General features: G+C 43.9%; 1 protein-coding gene and 1 long non-coding RNA gene across 7 annotated transcripts in view; one reads left to right on the top strand and one right to left on the bottom strand.

Moving 5' to 3' along the window:
* Window positions 1-20,764, top strand: part of MYLK4 (myosin light chain kinase family member 4) — a 149,438-nt gene that overhangs the window by 117,660 nt on the left and 11,014 nt on the right. For both annotated transcript variants that reach the window (XM_075826693.1, XM_075826694.1), the window contains exons 5-9: window positions 1,301-1,406; window positions 1,609-1,702; window positions 14,523-14,632; window positions 17,073-17,214; window positions 19,555-19,625. In XM_075826693.1, the coding sequence (XP_075682808.1) occupies window positions 1,301-1,406; window positions 1,609-1,702; window positions 14,523-14,632; window positions 17,073-17,214; window positions 19,555-19,625 (523 nt within the window). The remainder of the gene's footprint in view (window positions 1-1,300; window positions 1,407-1,608; window positions 1,703-14,522; window positions 14,633-17,072; window positions 17,215-19,554; window positions 19,626-20,764) is intronic.
* Window positions 18,691-20,764, bottom strand: part of LOC142651691 (uncharacterized) — a 52,403-nt gene continuing 50,329 nt past the window's right edge. For 4 of the 5 annotated variants that reach the window (XR_012847692.1, XR_012847695.1, XR_012847693.1 and 1 more), the window contains one exon: window positions 18,691-18,777. This is a non-coding gene — a long non-coding RNA (uncharacterized LOC142651691). The remainder of the gene's footprint in view (window positions 18,778-20,764) is intronic. The other variant, XR_012847694.1, reaches the window with a different exon arrangement.

The following is a 20,764-nucleotide window of genomic DNA, read 5'->3' as shown; positions in this document are numbered from 1 at the left end:
TTTGATGGCATTGTGCGCTCCTACACACTGTATTGTGAAAGTAAACTGAAGGAAGGCTTGTAATATGCAGAGAAGACGTGTATTCTCTGTACAGAGCAGCTGTATCGTTCGCTATGACCTGAATCTGTCAGTCCCGCGGACCTGACGAGTTCAGTGACAGCGGGTCCTGCGTGTCTCTGACACGCAGGATCCACCTGTAATCTATCACATCTAAATTCATAACTTAGATGTGATAGATTACAGGTGTATCCTGCGCGTCAGAGACACGCAGGACTTGTTGTCACTGAACCCGTCAGTCCCTGGGACCTTACGGGTAATGGATTTAGCACTAGATACAGCGACATGTATAGAGAATACAGAATACTCTTCCGTGTTTTGGACCCACTCCTGATTTTGGCTTCTAAATACTGAAGCAAAATTCTGACCAGAATACTGAGGTGTGCATGAGGCCTAACCTTTTTATAAAAAAAAAAAATTGCCTTTCAAAGGTTTACATAGCCTTTAATTAATATCAGCACTAATTTTAAATAATAAGAAAGCCCTATGTGTCTCATGAAAAAAGAAACAACACATTTTGAACTAGACTAAGAAACAAAAAAAAAACCCTCACCTTTAGGGTATGTTCACACAGGGTGTGTGCCACAGGGAATTCCGGCCGAAAAATGCACCAAATTGTGGTGCAGTTTTTCGTCCAGAATGTCCGCCACATAAAACTGCACAGAAAAAGGATACTTACCATTGCGATGTGTCCCTCCGAAGTCCTGACTTCATAACGCTCTGAAGCCCTGGGATGACGTTTCATCTCATGTGACTGCTGCAGCGGTCACATGGGATGAAACATCATCCCAGAAGGCCGACTTGGACAAAGAAACACAGACTTCTGGGTAAGTATAAGATTTTTTTTTCTGAGTTGCGTTTTTTGCGGCGGAATCGTAGCGGTTTTTCCAATCAGCATTTACGCAGTGTGTGGATGAGATTCGTTCAAATCTCATCCACTTTGCTGCTACTGTATTATGCTGCGGCTTTTCCTCAACTAATTCCATTGCGGAAAATCTGCAGTATTTACGCAACGTGTGAACTGACCTGACCCTTGGGTTTCAGCATTCCAAAGGGGAAATTTTGTTCTGGGCATAAAGGACCAAAATACTCTCCTATCCAGGTATTTCTAAAGGGTTCATTTACTTTATCTTGCAACTGTAAACATGAATATGTTAATGAAGCCTTGCAATTTCTACAAAGACACTTGTCACCCATCTCTGCTTTGGACATAACCTTTTATTTGCTTTGAAATCCCTTATAGATGTCACACCTCCACCTCCAGCCCCTTTTGATCACAGAATTGTGTCAGCCAAACGTGCTCAGATTAATAGCTTTTACAACGTGGAAAAGACGCAGGTGATTGGTGGGTAAGTCCTTAACCTGCTATTTTCTATATTTCTGTTATAAACAATACCCAAATCTTAGCAAGAGAAAAAGTTCCTATTGAGTAGCAGATATGACGTCATCAGTCATAATTCAGCTACAGATGTGATATGCTGGATCTCAGTGATTGTGTTTTTTTACATGTTTTTTATCAAATATAAATGCAAAGTTTTGTTTCATTTACAGTGGGAGGTTTGGTCAAGTGTACAGATGTGTAGAGAAAGCTTCAGGACTTACCCTGGCAGCGAAAATTATCAAAGTTAAAGGACATAAGGAAAAGGTTTGTGACATAATTTTTTTTTTTTTAAAGGCAATTTTTTTTAACACCTAATAACAAACAGCGGTACAAGTACAAAGGCAGAAAAGCCTACATAATACATAGGGGAGAGAAAACAATACTACCAATGTAGAAGGTCAGTTATGAAATGAAACATACAAGTATAGTGTGGACACATCAATATGCATACATATTAGAAAACAAAAACGTAACAAACAGCCTTTCTTTATCAGCAAAAGAATATGCAAGATAGCCTGATGAGTACCCGCCAAGGGAAAGATGCAATGGAGGACTGGGGTACACAAAGTGACGGCAGCAGAGTCAACATACAGATATCCTGGACAATAACAATTTGAGAGCTAGTATGGGGATTGGCCACCCAAGAGTTCCATATCTCCAGAATTTTTTCAGGACATCCCCAAGCTTCATATGTGAGTTTAAAACATGGAAGGGTAGAGTTAGCCAACGCAATCCATGCGGACAACGTAGGAACCTTAGCAGGGGCGTAACAAGGAAAGACTGGGCCCCATAGCAAACTTTTGACTGGGGCCCCCCCTCCCCTGGGTGTCACACAACCCCCCCCCCTTGTAGATAGTGCCTTTTTTACAGCCCCCCCTGTAGATAACGCCATACAGCCCCCCTCTGTAGATAGCGCCATACATCCCCCTGTAGAGAACGCCATACAGCCCCCCTGTAGATAACGCCATACAGCCCCCCTGTAGATAACGCCATACAGCCCCCCTGCAGAGAACGCCATACAGCCCCCCCTGTAGAGAACGCCATACAGCCCCCCCTGTAGGGAACGCCATACAGCCCCCCCTGTAGAGAACGCCATACAGCCCCCCCTGTAGGGAACGCCATACAGCTCCCCCCTGTAGGGAACGCCATACAGCCACCCCCCTGTAGGGAACGCCATACAGCGTTCCCCCCCTGTAGGGAACGCCATACAGCGTCCCCCCTCCCAAAAAAATGCGACCTACAGTGTGTCCTACAAAATACATGTATCCCCTCTCCACAGGATCTCCACAGGATAGGGGATACATGAGTGATCGCTGGCAGCGATAGGGAGAACGGGGGACTGAAAGTCCCCTGAACTTCTCCATGACAAACCTCTGACTTCCGGCATCTGCGCAGCTCAATACAAATGAAAGGAGCGCTGGTCACGCATGCGCACAAGCACGACCGGCGCTCCATTCATTTCTACGGAGCTGCCGACACAGACCCCGGAAGTCCGAGGTTTGTGATGGAGAACTTCAGGGGACTTTCAGTCCCCCGTTCTCCCTATCAATGCCAGCGATCACACATGTATCCCCTGTCCTGTGGAGATCCTGTGGAGAGGGGATACATGTCCTGTGGAGATCCTGTGGAGAGGGGATACATGTCCTGTGGAGAGGAGATACATGTCCTGTGGAGAGGGGGGGGGATACATGTCTTTTGCTCTATTTTGCGCCTTCAGGACCAGACACCGTTTAGCCATTTTTAGCACGTGTTAGTTAAATGGCTATAACTTTTTTATTTGTTGGGCTAACGACGTGATTTTTGCGACGTTTTTTCCGTAGACAATGCAGGTTTAATTTTTTATAGTTTTTATACACACCTTTTTTGCTATTTTAGAATTTTTATTCATAAAGTTTGAAAATAATAGTAAAAAAATAAGCTTTTTTACATTTCAGCAATTTTTTTTTTGGTAATAACATAGTTTTACCCTAAAATAGACCTTTTATTTGTGATCGCCATTGTCTACCGTAAATTTTTATATATTACATGTCTATATTAGGGTAATTGGGTCAGCGCTAGCGGTACAACAATGATTGGCGGGGGGGGAAACGTTTTTTTTTGGGGGTGGGTATTTTATGTGTATTTATTATTTACATTTTTTTTGCACTTTACTTTATTAATTTTTTATTACTATGGTCTGTCCCCCAAAGGTCAAAGAAGACCTTTGGGGAACTTTATATATTTTTTTTCTTTCTTTTACACCATGTTTTTCCACTGTAACTGGAGCTGCAAAGCAGCCCCAGTTACAGGTGAAATCAGCCCTCTCATAGTGACGATTTTCACTAATAGGGCTGTGCTGGGTCTAGTAAGACCCAGCTGCAGCCTGCCACTAACGGCACCCGGCGATCATGTGACCAGTCACATGATCACCGGGAGGAATAGAGACAGCGCCGCTGCTGCTGTCTCTATTCCTGTACACAGCGCGCATTCAGCGCTGTGTACAAGTGATCAGAGAAGACAGAAGCAGCGAAAGCTGCTTCTATCCTCTCCTCAGGGTCCCCGGCAGTCACTGACAGCCGGAGACCCGACATTCAGCTGCCCGATCCCGCGGGCAGCAAGTTAAAACCCGAGCCGTAGAAAGTCTATGGCTCGGGTTTTAAGGACCCTGACCGCTGGCCGTAAAAATACAGCCAGCGGTCGGGAACCAGTTAATGGCAGAGCGGGGAGATACCTCCCTGCTCTGCCGTAGTGTTCAGTGGCGTCCCGCTGTAGCAGCCATAGCGGCTGCTAGCGGAGCCTCCGGCCATGGTGGGGGCCCGTGCCGGCGGGCGACACGGGCCCCCTCATGCCGCGGGCCCCGTAGCAGCCGCTACTGCTGCTACGGCGGTAGTTACGCCACTGAACCTTAGGATGTTTCCAGTGCAGGAGTATTTTTTTTTTACCATAGAATAGTAGTAATGTCATTAGAGATCTAACAGCCAAAGTAGGTACAGTTTCTTCCACCAGCAATAAGAGACAAATTCTAGGGTCAAGAATACGAGTGAGACCTAGTTTGAGCTCAAGAAATGTAAGTAGTTCAGCCCAGAAAATATTAATAATTGGACTTTCCCAGAACATATGCAGGAAAGATCCCTTAGCTCCCTGGCAACATGGGCAAACAGGAGTAGGTATATATCCCATTCTAAATAATTTGGAAATTGTGTAATAAATTTGGTGGAAAAATTTTACTTGAATAAGTCGGTCTCTTGTAGGTTCCAAAGGACCTGTCAGAGCAGATAGCATTTCTTTGTGATCATCCACCGATATGGAGGGAAGAGTCTGAGACCATTGGTCCAGGGCTCTATCAAGTTTATTAGAAGATACATCAAGCAACTGCCGATAAAGTGTGGACAATGGTTTAGCCAACGTCTCCTGTGTCATCCAATCCTCCACTGGGGACGTAAAGTCTGACATTATATCCTGCTATTTGCGACCAAAGTGCATGTCTAAGCTGGAAATAACGGAGCCTGAGATGAGTTGGAATCTGGTGATTGGATCTAAGCTGTGTGAAAGTGGCAATCTTATTCTCCACTACCACATCCTCCAAGGTCAATAACCCAAGGGTTGCCCACTCACTAGGGTTAGGAAGTCTTCTTACGGTTGCTGCGGTAAAAGCGGGTTTTACGATAGTGGCATCCTAGGTGATCAGGACTCCCCCTGTGACTTAAATAGCAGCATTGTTCTCTGCCAAACCTTCAAAGTAGTCTGCATTGGGACTGTAAGCATGTGGGCGTGGGGGGGGGGCTGCCGATAAATAGAGTTCACTAGGGCTTTATATAACCAAGAAGTGAAGCCTCCAGCTCAGTGCAGGGGTTAAAATGTCTGAGTAAACCACCACCAAATGTACACCAATTGGCTGGCGAGGAAGTAAAGATATAAATTTGGTAGAGCCAACACCCCCTGCTCAGTGGGGAGTTGCAGCGTGCCCAGAGCAAGTCTAGGGCTGCCTCCTGCCCAAATGAAAGATCTAAGATCTTTATCGATATGTAGAGTGACAGTGGAGAGTTATGAAAAATATACAAAAACCTGGGCAGGGACTTAATTTTAAATAGATTAATTCTGCCCATAGCTGTGAGAGGGAGATGTCCCCATCTATCAAGGTGTATCTTAAGAGACTGTATCAAAGGAGTGACATTATCTGGTATGGGTCTGATTATTGGGCCTGATTACTGCACCTAAATAAGTAATTTTATCTGCCCACTGTGGTGGGGAAAGAAGTGCAAGCCCCCCGCTGCATCGTCTATCACCATCACCAAGGAATTTGACCAATTTATACGAAGTCCAGAGAAGGACGCAAATAAATCAAATAAAGACTACACTGCCCGCAGAGTTGGACCCGGATCATTAAAGAATAGGAGCGTATCATCAGCAAAGAGAGACACGTTCCTCGCTTCCACCCATCACAAAGCCCTTTATGTCAGGAGAGGCCCTTATAGCCAACGCAAGATGCCTAATGGCCAATGCAAAGAGGGAGGGTGAGAGTGCGCAACACTGTCTAGTCCAGGGGTCTCAAACTCGGCCGGGTAAGTGGGCCGCATATAGAAAAAATGGGAAGTTGACGGGCCGCATTACTTTCAAATTTGATACAATACAAAATTAGTTATTTGAACTACTATAACACTATATTACTATAATAATACTACATTGCTATAATAATACCGCTAGGTTTAAAATTTGAGATATTTCTCCATGTGCTTATTTCAACAATCCAGCTTTCCAGTTTAAGTATCGCTAAATGCAGTCCGGAGGCTCAGTTAGCAGCGTTTGGCAGACACACATGTCAAGTTTGGGCAGCCCCTTTTTAGATAGTGCCACAGTGCCCTCGGTAGATGCTGCCGCAGTGCCCTCTGTGGATGCTGCCGCAGTGCCCTCTGTGGATGCTGCCGCAGTGCCCTCCGTGGATGCTGCCGCAGTGCCCTCCGTGGATGCTGCCGCAGTGCCCTCCGTGCATGCTGCCGCAGTGCCCTCCGTGCATGCTGCCGCAGTGCCCTCCGTGCATGCTGCCGCAGTGCCCTCCGTGCATGCTGCCGCAGTGCCCTCCGTGCATGCTGCCGCAGTGCCCTCCGTGGATGCTGCCGCAGTGCCCTCCGTGGATGCTGCCGCAGTGCCCTCCGTGGATGCTGCCGCAGTGCCCTCCGTGGATGCTGCTGCAGTGCCCTCCGTGGATGCTGCCGCAGTGCCCTCCCTGGATGCTGCCACAGTGCCCTCCCTAGATGCTGCCACAGTGCCCTCCCTAGATGCTGCCACAGTGCCCTCTGTGGATGCTACCGCAGTGCCCTCTGTGGATGCTGCCACAGTGCCCTCTGTGGATGCTGCCGCAGTGCCCTCCGCAGATGCTGCCGCATTGATGTCAGGGGCTTGCCCAGAGCTGGAGTCCCTGAGCAGAGCCACTTCTAGCACTCTGCCTGGGATTCCAGCTCTGCTCCTGACATCACTGTCTATATATGGACAGAGATGTCAGGGGCAACCCCAGAGCTGGAGTCCCAGGCAGAGCGCTAGTAGGCTCTTCCTGGGACTCCAGCTGTGCTCCTGACATCACTGGGACTCCTGCTCTGGGGAAGCCCCTGACATCATTGTCGATGTATGGACAGCGATGTCAGAGGCTTCCCCAGAGTCCCAGAGCAGAACCTATACTAGCGCTCTACCCGGGACTCCGCTCTGGGGAAGACCCTGACACACTGTCCATATATGGACAGCGATGTCAGGGAATTCCACAGAGTCCCGGAGCAGAGCCGATACTAGCGCTCTGCCGGGGACTCCTCTCTGGGGAAGACCCTGACACACTGTCCATATGTTGACAGCGATGTCAGGGAATTCCACAGAGTCCCGGAGCAGAGCCTGTACTAGCGCTCTGCCCGGGACTCCGCGTCTGGCGAAGCCCCAGACATCGCTGTTCATATGTGGACAGCGATGTCAGGGAATTCCAGAGTCTCGGAGCAGAGCCGATACTAGCGGCTCTGTGTCCGACGGCCCGCAGATGACAGCCCCAGGGGCCGCATGCGACCCACGGGCCGCGTACATGAGACCCCTGGTCTAGTCCCTCAGGCTAGTGCGAATGAGAGGGAGATGTGACAATTGGTCTTAATACTGGCTATAGGTTGGGAGTATAATAGCTGCATCCATCGGATAAATCTGTTTCCAAACCAAAGTTACCAAGTACAGACCACAGATAAGACCATTCCACCGAGTCAAACGCCTTTTCAAGATCTAGGGAGGCAACAATTCTGGTTCCCCCGAACCCACAGCAGGGGACATGTTAGTAAAAAGCCTTCGAAGGTTAACATCTGTGGCCTTCCCGGGCATAAAACCTGACTGGTCCGGATGGATAATATAAGAAATGATTTTTTGCAGACGCATTGCTAGATTTTAGGCCAATATTTTAATGTCACAATTAAGGAGTGAAATAGGCCAGTAGGAGCCACAATCTTTCGGATCTTTACGGGGCGTAGGGATCAGTACTACAAGAGCCTCTCTCATGGAGGGAGGGAGGATATCGCCCACATCAAGGGATTGGAAAGGTTAAGCAAATGAGGGGCTATTAATTCAGCATGCCGTTTATACCACTCTATGGGCAGGCCATCCAGTCCCAGGGTTTTCCGGTTCGGAAAGGAGCCAATAGACTCTACGTAATTTCCTCTATAGTCAAAGCAGCTTCGAGAATACCAACCTCCTCCCTATCCAGGGTAGAGAACACAATACCATCCAAGTATGCCTCTAGATCAGAAGTGGTGGTGGAAACCTTAGAGTAGTATAAGTCAGAGTAAAATTTTGCAAAAACTTCATTAATGGCCATGGGGTCACTAACAAGAGGTTATTTCCAAAAAAAGATTTTGGGTAGTGTCTTCCCTAGCCAGGTATGTCAGCAAAAGACCATTTTTGTCTCTGTGCTCAAAAACCCTCAGTCGAGAATACAAGGTTTTTTTCTTAGTAAGTTCAGTTAATAAAAGATTATATTCTCGTTGTTTTGCGGAGAAGGCAGTAAAGGCTGAAGACTCCTTAGTCCTGAGATACTTTTCCTCTGCCACAGCCAACTCAGCTTCCAAAACTTGTACGCTGCTGAGCCAGCCCCTTTATATAGAAGCGTATTGCCCATATAACTGCCCCTCTAATATATGCCTTGAAGTCAGATTGCTATCTGCCAAATCCAGATTCGTACTCCAGAACCCCACAATTTCTTTCTCCAATGTAGTTGCAATCACAGCATAAGAGAGCCAAAGGGGACTTAGTCTCCAGATCTTACGCTTTGAAATTTCAGGTAACCCCAGAGTAACCACGAGGGGACAATGATCCGATATTCCCCGACTAAGGTATTGCGCATCCACTACATATGTCAATGAGGCAGCATTACCAAATGCCAAGTCAATTCGAGACAAGGACCTATAGGCTGGTGAGTGGCAGGAATAAGCCACAGAGTTAGGGTAACGAGCCCGCCAAATTTCCCGCAGATGATACATGGCAGCCCAATCAGTTAAAGGGAAACCAGAACCTGGAACTCCCCCCAGTTTATCTAGACCAGAAGGGGAGCAGGACCAAGTTCCGTTACTAGCATCATTATATCAGTGAGTAGTTGGATAGAAGCCGAAGGAGGATTATAAACATTCACTACAATAAAGGAAGTAAGGTCGATTTGACAAAACAGCACAATAAACCTACCCCGTGGATCCGTTTTAACACTTGAACATCACATTCTAGAGATACATGAACCAGCAAGGAGACCCCACAGGAGTAACAGGCGTAGAAGGCGTGATAACTATGCCTGACCCAAGGCCTGCAAGGGCTCACAGCTTGGAACCAAGTAGATGGGTCTCTTGCAGTAGAACCATGTGCAGATTGTATGTAGAGAGGAAATTAAACACCAGAGCCCGTTTGAATTTGTCATTTAATCCTCTCACATTCCAGAAGATAATTTTAAGATATCGTAGCGCCTCCATGAGTAATAATAAGGGCAATAACAAATTTTGGGAGCAGCAACACACTGGGGTTGAATATTGCAGTTGTGTCTCCTATGAAAATCTCTAACTCCAGCACCTCCACAGACGAAGGGTTGTGACATTTAAGACATTATGTCACTTTATGCTCTATAGTGTCATTTGTTCTGTAGAAAATTAAAGGGTATGTGCATCTTTAAGCATCATGTGATATGTAATTTTGGCAAGTTAGATGATAGCTAATGAGGGTGTCCATGAACTGTGACTCTTACTGATTGTTAGGCCTCATTTACACGAGCGTGTGCGTTTTTCGCGCGTTTGTATTGCGTATGGTCTGCGTATACGCAGGCTTGTTGCGTTTTTTACGCGCGCAGGACTAGCGTTTGCATCGCGCATAAAAAACGCAGAGGGGATTATTGGGACGCCTGCCTACAAATAGGCCAGCTGGCCCAACCCCTGCTTGCTGGTAGAACCCAGTTTTGAACCTTCTTTCCGCCTCTGCAGAAACAAGCGTGTGTTTTTCCCTTTACGTTGCAATTGCCTTGACATCCAACTATTATGGCTTCGCCATCGCTGGCACGTGTGCTTCTTCTCTGGATGATCTCACGTCGGTTTGGCGAGCGGCGACACATGCTGCAGCACCGGACGTCTGTAAGAACTCGCATTTGGGTTCATCCACTTGTGGCGCAACGTACTATAAAAGGCCATTTCCATACCCTGTATGAGGAGTTGAGGCGGCATCCCGAAAAATTTCGTGCCTTCTGCCGCATGTCTGTGGCCGCGTTTGACCTTCTTCTTGCGCAAACTCGCTCTGGTCTCACCTACCAGAATACCAACATGAGACGCTGCATTTCGGCCGAAGAACGGCTGCTTGTGACCTTGAGGTATGTGTGAAACGGATTGCACTTAGACCATGCCGCTGTCTGCTTATCCAGCCCTCCACTAACATATGTTCTGCCTTTGTATTTCTTTCTCGTTTTTTCTAAGATTTCTGGCCACAGGCAATAGCTATCATTCGTTGCATTTTGAATTTCTTTTGGGAGTGACCACCATTTCGTTCATTATCACATCCACCTGTGTCGTGTTGTGGCAGAGGTTAAAGAGCACGGTCATGCCGCAGCCCACGACAGAACAGTGGCTAAGTATTTCGGAGGGATTTCTTAGAGCGACAGAATTTCCGAATTGCATTGGTGCCGTAGACGGCAAACACATTCGTGTGAGAAAGCCCCCACGCAGTGGCTCCCAATACTTTAACTACAAGCAGCTTTTTTCTATGGTCTTGTTAGCCTTGGCGGACACCAATTATAGTTTCACTATTGTTGACATTGGCTCGTATGGAAGCTCCGCTGATGCACGCATATTCCGTTCTTCAAGAATGGGAAAACGACTCCTCAATAGGCGACTGGCGGTGCCGGAACCTTCCATCCTCCCGGGCTCCAGTGGCCCCCCTATCCCGTATGTTATCGTTGCGGATGAGGGCTTTGCACTCACTAGGCAAGTCATGCGTCCCTTTGCAAGAAGGGGCTTGGATGACCGTCGGCGCATGTTCAATCTCCGCCTGGGACGAGCTCGGCGCTGTGTGGAATGTGCCTTTGGCATTATGTCAAACAGGTGGCGTGTATTTCTCTCAACCATGCAATTGTCCATGCCGAATGTCACACGTGTTATACAAGCGGGTGTAGTTCTGCATAACTTCTGCCGCATTAATGATGCTAACTTTGATGCAGAATATATCCTGACACATGCAGGCACCACTGACAATGTCCCGGTGAATCCTCAAGGGCGTTCTGTCTCTTCTGGCCTTCGCGTGCGTGATACGTTGGCAGCATATTTTGCGTGCCCATCTGGACCAGCACCGTGGGGGCCAGAAGACCTTTGAAGGGGTGTATGTTCTTTGGCGGCTTCACTACCCACGTGTCATGTGACCATGTAACTATTGTGTGTATTTGTGGGTTTGGGGTTGGGTTAGGGACGCGCAAAACCAGAGGACCCTTGACGCGCGTTGCGAGCTTACATCTCTCAGGGGTTCAGCAGGACTTTATACAGTTGCTGAGTTACTTTCCCCATATATCCTGTTGTGCCGACTACACTTTAGGACCGTCCAAGTGCAAGTGTAGTTCGTTTGCCTCGGGGCCCATGGCAGGACCTAAACTTTGCAATCGCTTTCAAGCTATGTCAAACCCCGACAGATGAACTAAAACCTTATATCACATGGCCATGCATTGGTCCAAAAGGCCAGAGGTGTGTGAGAGTAGGCAAAGGAACATTGTGGCAAACCTTGTGTTGTGTGGTCTAAATGAATAATAACATGAAAGCAAACCATTAACCATGATTATTTTTCTTAATGGCTTTGGAGCCAACTAAAACGTTTTGCACCTAAACATACACACGAAGAACATGGTGTAACGAACAAAAAAACAACAGCGTGCGCACACAACAAACGTGGGCAGCCTTGCACCACACACAACATTGCCGTCCAAAGATATTCCCACCAACACACTCACAGGTGTTGGTATCTTTGTCCTGGGGAGGCATATTCCTGCATATCAGCACCACTATGCTGGACCTGGAGCTGGGTAGGTTGTCCCTCGCCAGCATAGTGGTGCTGATGTGGTGGGTGGAATGTGTGCCCTGGCAGCTGGTGAGCCATAGGGCGCATGTAGGGATACGGCCGTACCATCTGGGGAACAGGGTGGAATTGCCCAGGCACCTGGGCCGTGGGTGGCGGCATGTAATTATTTCGCCACTGCTCTATTGCCGTGAAACACATATGGGGATTGTGTGGCGGTCTGCAAGCGTCGATCAATGTGACGATCGACGCCTGCAGACGGCCCATAAGGTCCATCGGCACCAGGCGTAGGAGGGGGACAATGCTGCGGCCGAAGGCATCATTCCCATCCTCCTCTGCGGCTCGCCTGAGATAGTCCAGTACCCGCGTATCCACCTGGGCAGCTGTGGAGGGCTGTGGGGCACGAACACGCCGACTGCGGGCTCGCACGGGCCGCTCCTGGGCTGGAGAGGCAACCGGCCGTCCTGACTGGCCTGGTGCGGGCTCCTGGGGTGTCAGCTCGGGGCTAGGTGGCAGGATATTGGGAGCAGGGGGTTCGGCTACAGACTCCCCCACGTCAGTCTCCTCTGCTGTGTCCTCCAAATTGTCGGTGGTTCTACAAGGAGCAAAAAAAGTATGACTACAATATCTAACATTGCCCACAACAACACGTTGGCAGACAGGACCTTGGCAAACACACATTACACTCATGCAACGGCATAAACGCTTACGTGCGCATATCCATGATGTCCTTCAGGAACATCAGCTGCTTAGTATATATGTAGGGCCGTTTGCGAGATGCCCCATCTCCGCTGCGTCCCTTGTCACCCATCTCTCGCCTGAATTGATCACGGCAGCTCCGCCACCGTGTCTTGATATCTTGGACTGTTGGATGTAACAAAAACATAACACGCCATCAGAACTATCACCTCTCACTTCAAAATGAAGGGCCCTGCAATGGCAATGCGGTGGGACGTGGGGAAGCACCTGCTCCACCAAAGTTTCTCGTGCTAATGAGCGCAATACACATACAGGGCCCAGGTTTTCGATAGGCATGACAGGCATTGACAGAAAATGCCAGGTACTCACCCAACCGAGTGCGGTCCCGGGTTTGGCCAGTCTCCCACTCTTGCCCAAAGAGGTTTTTGGCCACCAACTCCCATGCGTCCTCCTTCACCGTCTTGTTATGATACTCCTCACATCTGGTATCCCATATCGCTGGATGCTCCTGGACAAAAAGGATGAGGTGCTCCACATCCATCCCGCGCGGCATGGCTGTAGTATGGCTGTGAAACGCTCAAAACTATCCGCACACAACTCTCCTGGCACTGGCTAGACTTGCCCCCTCGCACTTGAAAGGCAGGCACTTCCTGGTTTGGAGTAGCTTTGTGTAGCTTTATAGACTAATTAGAATGGACATAACAGCTCTTGCGTGTTTTTCGCGCATGCAACGCAGGACCGTCCGTGTGGCATGCGTTGTTTTCACGCACCCATTGAAGTCAATGGGTGCGTGTTGCGTGAAAAACGCAAGAATATAGAACATGTCGTGAGTTTTACGCAACGCACTCACGCAGCGCAAAATTCACGCATCGTCTAAACAGCCCCATAGACTATTATAGGTGCGTACGACACGCGTGAAAAGCACGCGCGTCGCACGCGCGTATAATACGCTCGTGTAAATGAGGCCTTAGAATGAGTGGGCCATGGGTCTCTTCTGAGCAATGTACTTCTTTACTTTAACTTGTTAATTTCCATGTCTTTGAGTTATGCTGATGGCACTCAAATTCAATAGGGTTGTAATGCGCATGACATGTCAGAAGGTGTTTAGATTACAATTGTACATGACCTGAGCTGATGTTGCATATAAACTATTCACCATATTATATGCTATGATGCTCCAACATACTATTTCTACATAAAGTAAATTTATTTTAATTTGACATCTATGAAAACTGATGGATTCTGGATTGTCAAATTTTTGACTTGTTAGACAGTAAGGGCTCATGCACACGACTATATTATAACTCCGCACAACCTCCAAGTTGTATACAGCCGTAAAACTGTGCCCATACTGTACCTTTGTATGCCTCTGAATTCATATGGTGATATATGGAATGTTTTCTGTTTTAGATTCTAAATTGGATGCTAAATGTATGGAGGTATTCTACCCTGGTAGTAACCCCTTACTCTAAAAGAACCAGATTATCAGACTTTCTTGGTTATTAAATGCTGTATCAGAGGAATTCTGCTGTTTATAGGAAATAATTAGAATTTAGGAACAGTCTTTTTAATTTAAATATATTCAATATCATGTAATTTTTCTTATTCAACGTGCAAGAGAACTGAAATCATGCACAAAAAATGGCAACTGGCCAACTTGTGAAAGAGTACATAATATATGTCTCCAATTTGTTTTACTGGAAACCCATATGATGAAAAATTGGCAACGTTATATGGAAAAGATTGCTGCATATATCCAATGATCTAGATGTTGTTGAACAAAAAATAATTTTGTGCGTGCCTTTTCAATTTACACATGAACACAACTTTAGTATTAAGTATTAAAGAATAATTTAACCTTTATTTACAGGAAGAAGTGAAAAACGAGATACAAGTTATGAACCAGCTAAATCACACAAACCTCATCCAATTATATGATGCCTTTGAATCTCGAAATGATGTCATCCTTATTATGGAATAGTAGGTGCTTTATATATATATATATATATATATAGCAGAAGAAAATTTGCAGCACTCCAACATGAAAAAAATGGTGGTTTATTCAATCCAAAATAACAGCTGTTATTTTGGATTGAATAAACCACCATTTTTTTCATGTTGGAGTGCTGCAAATTTTCTTCTGCTATATATTATTATACGTCCGAGGATCGGGACGTTTTTGCCTGGCACCTGGTCGATTATTTCTATGTGAGTGCTGCTGTCTTCTTGTGTGCTATATATATATATATATATATATATATATATATACATATATATATATAAATGTTTTTTTCTGCATACAATTCACACATAACATTTTGTGTTTTTGGTTTGTAAGTGAAAATAAAGCCGTCATCGATATACTAGCCCTGAATTGCCATATGTGTAGGAGGGTTATGCTAAATATACGGATTTAAGGCTCTGTGTCAGAAAAACCGAGTCACAACCGCCTATAAAGGTACATTAAAAATGAGTCATCAGAATATTTTGGACATGCCGGTGGGCGAGGGGAGCCAGCAGTTCATGAATATCGAGGACTCCTGAGGGTGCACACATCATTGAGCAGACTCATGACTCGTGCTGAGGCTGATAAACAGTGATTTAATGAAAACTAGTACAAAAAACAAGTATGTAACACACCACTATCATCAGGATGTCGGTCTCTACTTTATGGTGCCCTCCTAAAACAAAAAACCAACACATATTAGGTATCCACAGGATACAACTTGAAGAATGAATTTATCAGATTATTCAATGAGAAACATAGACCATGTAAAAATAAACAAAAAAATGTTGGAAATAGTTTTTTTCTATGTAAAAAAATGATATGATTTACATGCTAAATTATATGTGCCCTAAAAGAGCGCCGAAAAAAATACAATGTCTCCCGCATAGGACAAGATTCCATACAGACACCAATGAAAAAGTAAAAGTTATGGCTGCTGAAATGCAGAGGCAAAAATGAAAAAATATACCTGCTCATTAAGGCCAAATATGCCTGGTCATTTAAGGGTTAACATAGTAGGGCATTACATTATAAGCCATTTGCTAATATACCCGAATTGCTCCCTTTAAAAACTGGCGCAATTTGCGAGATATTCTCCCTGTTGTTTTCAATATTACCCAAACAGCTCTCACTTTGGCAATACACGCAGATGGGGTGTTGTCTGTTTTACATACCGGAAGTGTTACATTGGGGGTTATTTCACATATTTATCAGTTGTTGATCAGTAAATTTTTTGATAACTACCCCCTGATGGCTTCTAAAAAATGGGAAAGAGATATGGGTCCCATCTCTGAAGAACAATGGATAGATATTATAAAAGCAGTTCTGAATACTTCTCTTAGTGAGGCTGGGCGCCTTTCTCAATTATATATTATCCATAGAGTATACAGGACTCCTAAATTTCTTTTTCATATTGGGGTAAGGAGTGATTCGAAATGCCCCAGATGCGCGGAAGAGGAGGCTGACCATATGCATATGTTGTGGTCCTGCCCACAGTTAACCACGTACTGGATGGATGTACTGAAGGTGATTCAGGAGGCCTATGGACCTGTGTTGCAAGGGACTCCTATGGAATGCGTTTTGGGATGTATTATGGACACCCCACCCTCTACTTTGGAGCGGTTGGCTATTGTAAGGTTGCTATATATAGCTAGAAAACTAATTGCCCTACATTGGATACAAGGCGCCCTGCGGACTAGGAGCGAATTCATTGCAAAAGTGAATAAAATGATTGTATTGGAAAAGGTTGTCTATGTAAAGCGCAAAACGCTTAAAAAATTTGAATCCATATGGGGACCATGGGTAGGGGTAATGGAATCTGTATTATAAAATTTATTCAGGGACTCTGTATGACCGCCAGCCTTTACACGGTATTGGGGTTATGTTTATAGATGTGGGATAAGGAGAAGGGGGGAAATAGAGAGGATTAAATATCTGCCATATATTATATCTGTTTTGTATTATACATGCTTGTACATGATTAAGCTACTTGACATTTGGAAAATGATCTGTCCCATGTATCTTGTATTTTGTGAATAATGTATTCGATATTTGGTACAATTTCTATTTCATATACTATCTAATTTGGAATTTTGTGACGGTGCCTGGGGGGAGGGTTTGGGATAGGGTTTGTTTAGTATGTTTTGTACTATATAATTTTGAAACTTCAATAAAAAAAAAAATTATCTGATTTTAAAAAAAAACAGCTCTCACTTGTAAAGGGGATGCTTGCAGTCATACAGTAAATAAGTATTCCGGAATTGTCTATGATATTGTATTATGATATTGCTAAAGGATTAATATTGTATTGACTTTACATATAAAACTATGTGCAAGTAAGAGACTATTTAGTTCCAAGTTTGGAGGAAATGTCTTCAGCCATCAATTCATGTGGATTACTTCTTGTTTTAACAGTGTAGATGGCGGAGAATTATTTGACAGAATTATTGACGAGAACTGCAATCTCTCTGAAGTCGACACAATATTATTTATAAAGCAAATCTGTGAAGGAATTCAGTACATGCATCAAATGTACATTATACACTTGGACCTTAAGGTATTGTCAATTTTAACATACGTAGAAATCTTGTCATTGTTATGGTAGTCTTCACTTTGAAATAAAGTTCTGGCATGGGATGTACACTTGTCTCGTGCCTAATGGATACTCAATTGGTGTCAGTGCTGTGGGTTATAGGTTTGGGTAGAGGCTTAAGGTGCAATACAACATATATATTCTGATATATCATTCAGAAAAAAAATACCAGTATCTTATATATATATACAGTATATATATATATATATATATATATATATATATATATATATATATATATATAGCAATAGAAAGCAGCAGCACTCACTGGAAACAGGTGTATAGGTGCCAAGCAAGTCGTCCAGATCCAAGGACAAGGCAGTATATAAAAGTAGAAATCTTGCAGCACTCCAAAATGTGAAAAATACGTGGTTTATTCAGCCAACAAACAGCGACGTTTCTGTCCAACAATAGGACCTTTATCAAGCATGGTGACATACCGAGTAATAACGGTTTATAAAGAGCAAAAAAATCATTTGCATAATTGATCTCATTAAAATACAAATAAAGTGCAAAGTGCAAAAAATACAAAGTATTATGTGTATGTATGGTATCAAATACAATCGAAACATTGATACATAAAGTGCAAGTGCATATACATATATAATAAACAACAATACCGCATAATAAATATGCAACATTACTTCTAGCACTCATACAACATAATCATATATACAGCAGTTGTGTCAGAACTAATCATGCTAGTTCCACTCACCAATCAGAGCTTCAGGACCTTCTTAGTGCAAATCGCATACAGGTTATGTATATATCCGCAATCATTTCACAAAACGTGGTATTGCAAAATGTGTGGGTGTGTGAATGTGTTGCCGACATCCGGTTAGAAAACCGGAAGTCCTGCGTCGCTATGCAACAGGATGCTTCAAGAGCATAATGATGACAACGTATTCTCCGCCCCGAGCACCTCACTCGCAGAGCGTCCACCGTTGTCAGGCAACCACCAATCACAAGGCTCTTTGTGATTAAAGGGATAAGTATTGTAACGCAATTGTTGCTGGTATAGTGTATAGTCCCAACCAGGAAAAAGATCAAAACTTAATCTAAAATGTGCTCGTAATTATAATCAGTGCTGATATAGCGATATCTCTAGCGATTCACATATGTTGACGGATAAAGAGCACCTAGAGGTCCACACGCGGGTATACCAGATCCCTGGCCACACTTCCGTGGTCAAAAGGGTTCTAGTCCCCAGGATCTACAGGATTCATCCAAACACATTTTCATGTATATGGGGAGTCCAAAAGATCACGAACGTGTAACGGACCTATATTCATCGATGCAATACCAAATCCACAAAAGCGATATTTATATTAATAAAATGTTTATGTCTGAGTAATCAACCCAATATCATCTACTGACTATCACCATTACTGACAAGAAATAAGCAATGTATAATCAAAATTATCTTTATTGTATAGGTTGGAACTAAGTCTAACATCAGCAATCAATTTTGGCGAATACATTTGAACCAATGATGATAAGAGAATGGTCCCGAAGTTCTGCTGGGATCTAGAATGATACAAAACAAATATATTAGTAACAAAAAAATACTAATAAAGAATAATATAATAAAAACATGTCACCAAAAAAGATGACCAATGAGGACCTATAGACAAGAATACAATGGGAAGAAGGGGAGGCAAAACGTTACATAGTAATCCTGTCCACATTGAACTCTACATTGAGTCCATTAGGTCTCAATGTATTCAGTGAGAATATCCATTTCAGTTCCCTCTTGTGTAATGCCATGTGTCTATCACCACCATTGTGTAGTGGTGGAATGTGGTCAAGGTTCATAAATTTTAGGTCTCTCTCAGTGTGTCCTTTCTCAGAAAAGTGTTTCGCAACAGGCAAATTTATGTATCAATGTTTCGATTGTATTTGATACCATACATACACATAATACTTTGTATTTTTTGCACTTTGCACTTTATTTGTATTTTAATGAGATCAATTATGCAAATGCTTTTTTTGCTCTTTATAAACCGTTATTACTCAGTATGTCACCATGCTCTTGATAAAGGTCCTATTGTTGGACAGAAACGTCGCTGCTTGTTGGCTGAATAAACCACTTATTTTTCACATTTTGGAGTGCTGCAAGATTTCTACTTTTATATATATATATATATATATATATATATATATATATATATAAACTGTATAATCATCATATAATATATATAATCAGGTACATTCTATAAATAAGATAAGATGTACAATGTCAGCTAAAAGCTAAATGCATATTGACACTTTTAACAATTTTACTTCTTCCTCATATAATTTCAGCCAGAGAACATTATGTGTGTGAGTCGAGCAGATTATCAGATCAAAATTATTGATTTTGGCCTGGCTAGAAGGTAAATATTTTATATTCCAAATGTTGTAGAGGGACACGAGATGTAGTTTTATTCAAATTCATTAAGTAGAAAGCCGTAAAATTGCACATATTTTTTCGCAAATCTATACCTCATAGCAGACGTAGATGTCTTAAATTTCCCCCTGCTGCATTGCAAATCTTTTGGCATCCTTGTTGTCCAACATAAAACTTAGCGTTTAGTAGTTGTTTTATTCAGCCCTTTCTTCTGTATAACAGACAGCCAATCAGAAAACCACAATAAAGAAGCATTGCAGGCTCCACGTCTTAGTTGCCTACGGCTCACTAAGGCTCTGTTCACACTGCCACTAGTCTTTATTCTGTTGGGTTTGCGTTGCTCTTTGACAACAAGAATAGCGTAGTCTGCTGCAATATTCTTACCTTGAAAAAAATGGCAACCTAACACACCCATTATAAGTCTGTAGGATGCATCAGGATTTATAGGAATATATTTCAAAATGGATCTGTCAAAGATCTCATGGCTCTGTTAATAACAAAAGCCATGATGCTAATGTGCACAAAGTCTACGACGGACAACAGAGAATTATGGTTTTGGGTGTAAATCCCATTTGTACCTCTTAGGTCACAGTTGACCGGTGTCATCACCTGGTTTCTTGGGATTATGTACATGGCAGATCTAGGGTACTACATGAAACAGATACTGTATATATGTAAAGTATTTGTAGTTAGTTGTCTGAGTATTTATTCCATTAGCAGTGTGGATTTAGCATGGATATTATTTTACAAAAAGAAAACCAAATGATTTCCACACACTATTACATTTTACAGGTAAAATGATTTGCAGGTTTATTCTCCGAGGTGAAGCTGATTATTTAGCCATAGACTGAAAACATTTCGAGTACAGCACATAGGCTGTCACATTGTTTATAGGACCTGCTTAGATGTGATTTATGTGGACTACCCGCCTAAGTATTTCTCCTGTAATGTTCCCTGCCAGTTTATTCCGTTCCAGTTATTAGTCATTGTATCTATGAGCCGTGTTTATGTTCTGTGTCAGACTTTATTCTTCCTGCAGAGTAGGATGTGTGGAATGTAATTACTATGCAGCCAAAACCCGATCCTCTGTTAGATTTTATGCTATGTCATGCCTTTGAAATTATA

This window comes from Rhinoderma darwinii, chromosome 5 (genome assembly GCF_050947455.1).
Source record: "Rhinoderma darwinii isolate aRhiDar2 chromosome 5, aRhiDar2.hap1, whole genome shotgun sequence".
In the NCBI taxonomy this organism is placed as follows: Eukaryota; Metazoa; Chordata; class Amphibia; order Anura; family Rhinodermatidae; genus Rhinoderma; species Rhinoderma darwinii.
The sequence above is the reverse complement of the archived record's forward strand: the minus strand, read 5'-3'. Positions and strand labels throughout refer to the sequence as shown.